The sequence below is a fragment of the Phyllostomus hastatus genome, unplaced genomic scaffold (assembly GCF_019186645.2).
Source record: "Phyllostomus hastatus isolate PE091 unplaced genomic scaffold, TTU_PhHast_1.1 phas_contig_40, whole genome shotgun sequence".
NCBI classification, from domain to species: Eukaryota; Metazoa; Chordata; class Mammalia; order Chiroptera; family Phyllostomidae; genus Phyllostomus; species Phyllostomus hastatus.
Window position 1 is genome coordinate 100,049,732 of NW_025333872.1, and position 9,743 is coordinate 100,059,474.

At 67.7% G+C, this 9,743-nt stretch overlaps 1 protein-coding gene across 1 annotated transcript; it reads right to left on the reverse strand.

Annotated features, from left to right (window-relative positions):
* Positions 1–241: 241 nt before the first annotated feature.
* On the reverse strand, positions 242–8,468 carry DLL1 (delta like canonical Notch ligand 1). The gene is made up of 11 exons (XM_045844150.1): positions 7,499–8,468; positions 7,093–7,389; positions 6,494–6,554; positions 6,007–6,264; positions 4,205–4,265; positions 3,628–3,758; positions 3,351–3,520; positions 3,024–3,240; positions 1,345–2,146; positions 990–1,104; positions 242–895 (listed from the first exon to the last, which is right to left on the reverse strand). The coding sequence occupies exons 1-11, from the start codon at positions 7,550–7,552 to the stop codon at positions 890–892; spliced, it is 2,172 nt and encodes a 723-aa protein (XP_045700106.1). The 5' UTR covers positions 7,553–8,468; the 3' UTR covers positions 242–889.
* Positions 8,469–9,743: the final 1,275 nt, after the last annotated feature.

The window sequence follows — 9,743 nt, forward strand, 5'->3', positions numbered from 1 at the left end:
TGCCGGCCCTGGAAATGAGGCAGGCTTGGGGGTGGGGGGGGCCGCTCCGGGAGCCGTCCGAGAGGGGCCCCCGGGAGGCTGCCCGACACGCACGGTGGCCGGCAAGGCTGCTGCTGAGCGACCCAGTGAAAGCGGGCGGAGACGCGAGCGGGAGGAAGTCGGGGGCTGCGTCACGGCTGTCCTGGGGGGGGCCCCTCTCCCCGGGAGCCGGCGCTCGGGAGCAAGGCAGCACACCCCCGGCTGTCATTCATAGTATTTATTTTGGAAAAATATTTTAAAAAGGAATTTCTTCATTAACAAAACAGTAAAAAACTCAAATAACATTTGCACAATATTCCATAAATACATTTATATACAAAAAAATATAGTCACATAGACCCGAAGTGCCTTTGTACATATTTACCAAAAATTTAAATTATAAAAAATGAACATCGCAAAATACTCAAGCTTTACAGATATCATGAAAAATATTTTTACAAGTCCAAAAAATAACACACATCTTTTTCCACCTAGAAAAAAACGCATTTCAGTATCAAAAAGGACGATGAAGGCAGTGTCTGTGATTCCAACTCGAGAAGACTGGCTCATGAGAATCCGAAGCGCGCGCCTCGTGCCGTGACTCCGCCCACCCCCTTAAATATAAATCTTTAGAAGCAACTGTCCATAGTGCAATGTCGGCGCCGCGGAGAGGCGGAGCGCCGTGGGCGTCCCGGGACGGCCCGGGCCGCAGCCCGCCCGCGGCGCCGCCGGCTGGCCTCCGGGACCGCGCCCGGCGGCCGGCCGGCCGTGGAGGTCTCTCCTCCCCTCGCAGCAGCATCCGTCGGGGCGCAGATCCTTGGAGTTCTGTTCGGTCTAAGAGGGACGGGGACCTCGCCCGGCCCCCGTGCTGTCACACCTGGAGGGGCCAACGGGACAGAGCGGGGGGTTAGCAGGACGTCCAGGCCGTGGCCGGCGACCACCGCCCACGGGGCCGCGCCCGGCCCGCCCACCTCGGTGGCGATGACGCACTCGTCCTTCTCCGATATGACGTACACCGACTGGTACTTCGTGTCCTTCGAGGTGGAGTACGCCGAGTCCCGCCGCTTCCGCTCAGAAGAGTCTCCCCTGAGAGGCGGCGGCGGAGGCAGAACCACAGTGAGGACACGTGCAAACGTCCCAGAACACGGCCAGGGCTCGGAGAGCACAGTCCTGCCCCGCCGGCCCGGCTCCCAGCACCCCCTGAGCCCCGGGGTGCCCCCCCAACACTGGCCCACCGGCCCAGCCCCGCCCCCAGCACCCCCGGAGCATCAGGGCACCCTCCCCAGCTGCCTCCCCTCGGGCTCCCTCCTGGCCCACAGCACGCACCCCCTGAGTGTCGGGGCGCCCTTGTCCCCTGCAGAGCCCGGCGGCTGGCACTTGGTGTCCCGCTGGCCGTGGGGGTCCCTGGCGGCAGCGTCGTCGCCCTGGAGCTCCTGCACCAGGTTCGCGTCCACGCCGGGGTAGCAGGCCTTGAGGCCGTTCTTGCCGTTCTTGTCGGCCCCGCGGTCCCCGTGGAAGTCCACCTTCTTGTTGGTGTTCTTGATCTGCGTGGCCCCGATGACGCTGACGGAGATGTCCTTCTCGCGCTGGCAGTTGGCCAGGTTGTTCATGGTCTCCGTCTCCCCGCGGCAGGGGTCGGCGGGGGGCCGGCCCTTCTGCAGCCTCAGCCGCACGCAGACCACCCCCGCGGCGCAGCCCAGCAGCAGCACGAGGACGAGGACCACGCCCGCGCAGACAGCCACCCAGGGGAACGGCCCGGGCTGGCCCTCCACGTGCTTCTCGGAGAAGTTCAGCAGGGGCACGCGGGGCGGCTCGGGCAGCAGGAACTGGCAGTTGGGGCCCCCGTAGCCCCGGGCGCACTCGCACAGGTAGCGGCGGGCCCGCTCGTGGCAGGTGGCCCCGTTGTGGCAGGGCGCGTGCTCGCACCTGCTGACCGGGGCGCTGCAGTTCCTGCCCGTGTACCCGGGTGGGCAGGTGCAGGAGAACGCGTCCACGCCGTCCCGGCAGGTGCCCCCGTGGGCGCACGGGGAGGAGGCGCAGTCGTCCACGTTGTCCTCGCAGCGCCGCCCCGAGAAGCCGGCCCGGCAGCGGCACAGGTAGGCGTCGCCCAGGTCCACGCACTGCGCACCTGGAACGCGGGACGGCGGCCGTCACGCTCCACCCAGCGGACGTCCCGAGGCGCTTGCTGTGTGCCCGCCACCGCGCTGCCCACGGGAGACACGGACGGCCCAGGCAGCCCGCGGCCGGGGGGACACCCCTGCTCCGGGCGGCGCCCTCCACCGCCTCCCGCGCACGCGGGGCGCCCGGCCTGGGTCCCCGCACGACAAGGGCACCACTGCGTCCCCTGAGCAGCTACGCCTCCCGGGGCCGGTGCGCAGCGCCCGGCCGCCACGCCGTGGCCTCGTTCTTGCGCAGCCCGCCTGCCGAGCCCCCAGCCCGCCAACTCGCTACAGATGAGGCAGCAGGGCCTCTGGGGGCTCCCGGGACTACCACACCCTCTGCTCTGCACGGACAGTGAGGCTGGAATGACCCTCCCCCAGGGGGAGCTTCCCTTGATCACCCTGTCTACTGCTGAAGCTCCAGAAGCTTCCAGAAGACCTGGCCTGTCTGGGGCCCTACAGTGGGTGCTCTCTGCCAGTTCGGTCAGGGGGTCCTCGTCACACATCCACGCATTGACACGCAGACTGCTCTCAGGCTGGACGGTGGCCGGAGCACCACCGCTGGGCACTGGTGGGCTGTGTGACCCGGAGCAAACCTGCAGCCCCTCCGCCACTGGCTGTCCCCATAAACCTGAGCCAAATGCGCGGCCGGCCCTTCTGCTCCCTGGACGTTCCCAGACTCGAGGACAAAACCCCCACGAAGCGCTCCTGTGTCCAGGGTAAAGGGCCCCACAGACTCCAGGCAGCCGGCAGAGCCCCAGACCCGGGCCGAGATCACACGCGTGCTCCTGACGCGTCCCGGTCGGCGCCGGCGCGCGGCACGGCCCCCGCGGGGCTGCCCCTCACCGTTGGAACAAGGCGAGGAGCTGCAGGCGTCCATCTTCTTCTCGCAGTTGAAGCCAGAGAAGCCCGCGGGGCAGCGGCAGGTGTAGCCCCCCTCGGGGCTGTCGGAGCACCGGCCCCCGTTGAAGCAGGGGCCGTCCGCACACGCCATGGCGCTCAGCTCGCACACCCTGCCGTAGAAGCCGGGCGGGCAGGTGCAGGAGTAGCTGTTCTCCAGGTCCTGCGTGATGGGGAGGGTGAGAAGGCGTCTGGAGTGGCTCCGGGAGACCCACGGGCTCCGCGTCCAGCCGGGACCCACACCGCCGCGGGGCCCGCCGCGCCTGCACTCACCGTGCAGCTGCCCCCGTTGCGACAGGGGCTGGCGCCGCACTCGTCCACCTCCGTCTCGCAGGTGGCCCCCGTGTACCCAGGCCGACAAGAGCAGGTGTAGCTTCCCTGGCCCGTGTTGGTGCAGGTGGCCCCATTCTTGCAGGGCCGATGGTGGGTGCAGTAGTTGAGGTCTGGGAGAGGAGGGCAGGGAGAGGAGAGCAGGGGAGCCCCGGGTCAGGCTGGGGAAGCCCGCACCCCCTGGAGGGAAGCTGGCTTCCTGCAGGGGCGGGAGGCTTACCCTGGTTGCAGAACAGGCCCCCCCAGCCTTCCTGACAGGTGCACTGCCAGGGCTGCTGGCAGGTGCCGTGGAGACAGCCTGGGTACCGAATGCACTGGTCACAGTACCGACCCTGCCAGCCCACTCTGCACCTGAGGGAGCGAGCAAAGGGTCAGGGATTGCTGACGTTCCTGGGGGACGGCACGGTATCTCCCACCCACTGAGCACCGTCTCCCGGCAGGCAGCACCGACACCTGCTCTCACATAGGCAGGACAGTCGTGTCCTTGGGGCCCCGAGGGCCGGGCCCCTGGGGGCTGCCAGGCAGCAGCCCTCGAGGCTCCCCAGGTGACCCGGCTGCACCCCAAGTCCGAGAGCCACATAGCTTAACCCTGTCACGTGCAAACTGCTGTCTGCCGGTGCCCGCCACCCGTGAGCTGCCGTGGCCGACGGCCCGCGACCTGGTGCACGTCCACGCACCACTCAGTGGGAACGCCCAGGACCAGCCCCCGCGGGCACAGGGTCACCCACATATGCTCCGCAGAACCACCCGCCGCACAGGGACCGCGAGGAGCAGGAGGACGGCTTCTGCAGACTTACTTGCACTCCCCGGGCTTCTCACAGTGCCCGTGCTGCTCGTCGCATCCGGGCAGGCAGATTGCTGCAGCGGAGAGAGAGCGCGGGGTCAGGCCCGGGCCTCCCGCAGCCGGCCGGCGCCCCCCGAGCCGGCGGAGTCCATCCCCGCCCTGCCTGGCGACTGCGGACTTTCGGCAGTCAGGGTGAGCATTCTTCTTAACACAGCCGCTCCGGGACAAAAGACCGCGGAAGCCCCCACCCCCACCCCACCCCCTTTTCTTCTGAGCGAGGGTCAGAAGTCCTTCCCCCTCCTCCTCCCCCACTTCCCAATTCTATGCACAAAGCTCCACCTCTTAATACCCAGAAAGTGTGTGTGCAGATAAGGGTGGACAGCTGGTCTGCACAGCACCAGGGCAAGACAGCTGCTCTATTGTCTGCTCTCTCCCAGCAGCTGCCCCGCGCAACAATACGGGCCCCTCACCCCGGCCCCCACCCCGCACACACCCCAGCGTGTACACACCACACACACACACGCACGCGCGCCCTTTCCGCCAATGGGCACGGGCGTGCGGCCCTGCGCCTATCCCCGCGGAGATCTAATGGACGGCACGCGCGCGCGGGGGGCGGGGAGAGGCTCCAGTGTTTGAATAAGAAGAAAAAAGTTGGAGTTCGCTGGCTGCCCGGCCACCCCACCGTGCAGAGGAGCGAGGACGGGAGGGCAGGCGCAGCGGGCCTGGCCCCAGGGGCCTGGCTGGGGCTGGGCTGGCTGGCTTCCCGCCTGGTTATGAAACTCATTAACAAGCCGCTCCACAAGTTTTTAAGACAACAGAGCCGACCAGCCAAGGTGGAGCTCCAAGTGCTCACCGAGCCAGCGCGAGGCTGGGTGCGAGGAGCCACTCTCACCCCAGGCGCAGACCCCCATGGGCCCCCGGGCCCCCGGGGTCCCCGAGGGAGGGCCCTTCCAGGGAGCAGCAGTGCTCCACAAGGAGAGAAATGCAGTGGGGACTGGGGAGCCCCGGGACCCACCCGGACTGCAGGGACATCTGGGCCCTGGGTGCACAGACGGCAGTGGGGACCCGGCAGGCTGGGGAGAGGCCAGCTGGGGTCCAGCTGACTGGGCCCGGGGGCCGGCGGGGTCCTCAGCAGCCCCCACTCCCCTGCTCTGGTTCCCTGCTACCACAGAGCAGCCGCCTGCTCTGTCGGCTGCCTGCTGGGGCAGCACTGGATGGGGGGGGGGGGCTGGGTCACTCAGGGAGGCACTTCTCTTGCAGAAAAAGGGCTGTGGGCCCACCCCCACGCACAGCCAGCCTGCACGCACACCCTCCCATGTCCCCAGCCCCCACGAGTGACAACGTCCTGCAGTGTGTGCACGTCACGCAGGGTATCTGCAACGGGGGGGTCTGGGAAGAGGCCAAGGGCACCAGCTCCAGAGAGAGAGCTCAGCACTTCCAGTGACGCGCTGCCCCGGCAGAGAACTTGGTGGAGCGCGGCCCCCGGCACACAAACGCTGCCCTCCGTTCCTCCCTTCCTTCCTCCCCTCCCTCTCCCTCCCTGACTTCCTGACCCTGGCCCTGTCTCCAAAATCCGCCGTGATTAAGAAGGGCAGCTTCCCATAGCGGAAGTTAGAATGTCTGAGTTGACCCCAACTCCTCCACTGGCTGACAGAGGTCTTGGGGAGTCTCTGCTGCGCCCCAGCCTCGGTGTCCCCTCCAGAATGCCTCTCTAGTGCCGACAGCCTGGGTCCCAGCTCGCAGGATGCCCCCCCCCCCGCCCCCCGCAACCCATCCACTGAGGGAGACAGCGGCCTCCTGCCCACCGGGACCCACCTTCAGTGCAGTACTGGCCTTTCCAGCCAGGGTTACAGACTTTCTCCCCCCTCTCCCCGCAGGTGAAGTGGCCGAAGGCGTCGTCCCGGGGGCGGCAGAAGACGGAGCAGCCCTCCCCGTAGTAGTGCTCGTCGCACACGAAGCGGTAGGAGTACTTGAGGTCCGTGCGGCCGCTGCTGTGCAGGTCCTGGGACCACTGCTCACCCACCGTCAGGTGCCTCTGTGTGGCCAGGCGGCTGATGAGCCTCTCCGGGTTTTCTGCGGGCAGAGGAGGCCCCTGTGAGTTCGGACTCTGAGCCTAGAGGCCGGGGGCTCGGGGACCAGGCCCGCTGCAAGGGCGGGGGGAGGCCCGAGGCCTCTCCTGAAGCTCCCGGAGTGACAGGCAGAGTGAGGACGGGGCCGTTGGGGACCGGGAAGGCGGGACTCAGGTGCCCAGCAGTGCTGGGGAGGCAGACACCTGCGTCTGGGGGCTTCTGGGCCTGTTTACCTGTTGCAAGGTCGTCGGGAGAATCTGTGTGCAGGGCTTCGATGATCAGAGAGAAGGTGCCCTGGGGACAGGGAGGAGGCAAGAGAGGCTGTCACCGACCCTCAGACACCCGGAGCCTTGGGGACCCGTCAGGGGCGGCCGGGCCGCGGCAGACCAGCACACTCCGTGTGTCCTGGGGGGGGTCTCTCTGCCTCTGCCGCCTGTTCTCACTTTCCTCAAGGAAATGGGGGGACTTTTTAAAGAGTGGTTTCCTGGTGTGTGTTTTTAGCCTGTTAGTACAGGATATCACATTAAAAAAAAAGGACTGCGCGGGAGCAAGCCAGGCTGGAGACTGTGCCCGGCTCTCCAGGGCACGGGCCCATGCGGAGGGGCCCTGGGCCTCCACGCTGCAAGGCTGACCATGCGACCAGCTGTCCGAGAGCAGGGGCCTGGGACCTTCCCACAGCCCGGGCTCCTTCGGCGTGGGGGCTGGGTACAGTCTGGATGCGGAAACGTCCCGGACCCCGCCTCTTTGCCTCTCCCTGCCTGGGCTGTCACCCTGCCACCGGCCCCGGCCCCCGCGCGCCCCGCCCCGCCCCGCGCGCAGGTGCGGCGCTCACCGGCCAGGTGAAGCCCAGCGGGAAGCGGATGGGGTTGCTGAAGGCGGGGTCGGCGCCCGCGCCCTCGGGCAGGCTGAAGGAGTCGACGCCCAGCACCGGCGTGACGGCGCTGCCGTAGGTGCAGGGCGGCTCGGGGGACACGCTGGCCTGGTAGTGCTTGAGGCAGACGCGGAAGAAGGTCCTGCAGGCGCACGGCGGGGGCCCCGCGCCCCCGCGGCAGCAGTTGCTGTTGCCCAGCAGCCCCTTCTTGTTGACGAACTCCTGCAACTTCAGCTCGAACACCCCCGAGCTGCCGACCTGCGGGGGGGGGACGCGGCGTGAGCGCGGGGCGGCGCGGTTCCCTTTCGCTCCACAGTCTGCGCCTCGCGTCCTGCTACCTGACCCCACAGGGCTCCTGACAACTCACCTGGCACAGCAGGGCCGAGACCAGGGCGAGGGCCAGGGCGCACCGGCGGCCCATGATGCACCTCCCGACCCGCTCGCTCTCCGGCGGTCCGCCGGCTCTCTTCCAGGAAACGCAGCAGCTGGGGGATGCGAGGGGCAGAGTGCGCTCCGCTCAGCGTGGGCGGGGAGTCCGGCTCTGCCGGGCCGGGACGACCAGGACTCCCTTCTCCTGGGGTCCGGCCCGGCTCGGTCCAGGCCGAGGCTTCTTGGATCGCGCTCGGCGGCTGAGGCGCCTGGGGATGTGCGAGGAGCAGGCAGGGCTGGCTCGCTCGGAGAGCGTGCTCCTGGAGAGGCAACTTTCGGTTTCTCCCTCTTTTCTTTCAGTCCACGAGTGGGTCGGGGTCGTCTGCTTCCTGGTTTTTTTCTTGTGCGTCTTCGCAGGAAGAAAAAAGGGAGGGAGGGAGGGAGGGACAGAGAGAGCGTCCAGGTAGTCAGCTCAGTTCCCGAGGAGCTGCAGAGGCGCCTCCGAGTCCGGCGAGAGGCTCAGTCTGGAAATCCACGGGGGCGGCGGTCATCCGGGGCCGGCGGGGCGCGGGCCGGGCCGGGCCGGGTCACTGCGCGGCGGCAACGGGCGCTCCGGAAGCAGCCTGGGCCCCTGGTACCTCCGGTGCCGCCACAGAGATTCGCGTCGTTCCGAGGAGCCCAGCCAGTGCCATCCGAGTAAACACGCGCGGAGCCGAGGCGAGTCGTGGGAGGAGGCTCTGCGCGCCGCGGCCGGTCCTCCGCCACGATCCGCCCTGGCCGCCGGGCCCCGCGGGTGCGCGCCGAGGGTCTGGCTCTCGCCAGCGCCGCGCCCTTATATCCCGCCGGCCGCCCGCATGGCTAATGAGATGCAAATGAGCAGCCCCCCAATCTGGCGAGAGCTGTCACAAAGAAGCCACTTTTCCAAACCCTCCTCTCAATGGATCGCCAAATGGTCAGTGAGCTGTAAAATGTGCAACCCTCCTCCCCACCCCCACCGCTCCCCGCCTCCGGCCCTCCCCTGCGCCCGCCCCCAGCCCCCCCTTCCCCTGCTCGGCACAAAACGCACTCATTTACATTCCTGCAAAATGTTCCCCGCAAGAATCCCCTCCGATCCCCACACTGGTGCCGCCACCCCCGGCCTCCTCGGCTGCCTCCCCGGCCACGGGCTCCCGGAGGCCCACGGGGACACGCGAGGCGGCGCCGCGCCTCCCGCTCGCCCGCCCACCGATCGCAGCCGGACTGGTGCGCCGGACACGGCCCCGGCGACTGTCCCGGCTGCGACGCCTTCCCACCGTCTCCTCGCCCGGCCGCGTCCCGGGGCTTCGGGGACGGGAGGGGGATGAAGTTAGAGGCCCGATTCCCGGCGGCCCTCCTTCTCCGGGGCGGCCTCTTCCGAAACTGGAGTCTCCGGGAGCGGGAGGCCGGGGACGCGGTAGGACCCGGGCACGGGCGGCGGGCAGAGGGCGGCGAGATCGTAGCAGCAGTTTCGAGAAGTTTGGGAAGGTCTGACACCCACCCACCTCCCGGCCGAGGACCGCGGCTCCGCGTCTGGGCACGCAGAGCCCGCGCGCAGGGCGGGGTCGGGAGGAGCCCGGCGGCCCCGGGGACCGGGTGTCCTCGCGGCCCCTGGGGGGCGGGGTCCGGGCAGTGCGCTCCCCGCCCCCCGGCCGGGAGATCCTGACGCCTGAACCTACAGCCCCTCCTTCCCCCGGTGCACACGCACGCCCTTCCCGGCGCGATCCTCGGCCACCGCCACCTTTCCCGGGTCTCGGCCCCTCTCTCCTGGGCATTCCTCCCTCGGCCTCCCTCCGCTCAGTAAAAAGTGAGTTTGGTGTGTGTCGTTCGCGTGGCTGTCATTAAGGCAGTCTGTTATTGTGCGAGCCTGAATCAGTGGCTCTTTGTGCGCTCAGCTGTATGGTAATGCAGACCGCACCTGCTCCCCGCACAATGCGGAGAGAAAGAGCTCCCCTCCGCGCGCGCCGCGGCCTCTGCAACAACGTCCGGCACATGCTCCGAAGACCTCGCCCGCCCCCCCCCCCAGCCGCAACCTTTACACAACCATCACCTTATTAGCTTTTTACACGTCCATCAGACACTAGAACTTTTGTTTTCTTTTTTTTTTTTAAGGGAAATGAGTTTATTGGGAGGGCCAAGAACACACGTATCACACAATGAATTACCGAAATCGCTCTCATGCTCGCGGGCGCAGGGCAGAGTCAAGGTGGGGCGTGGGCTCCTCCTCC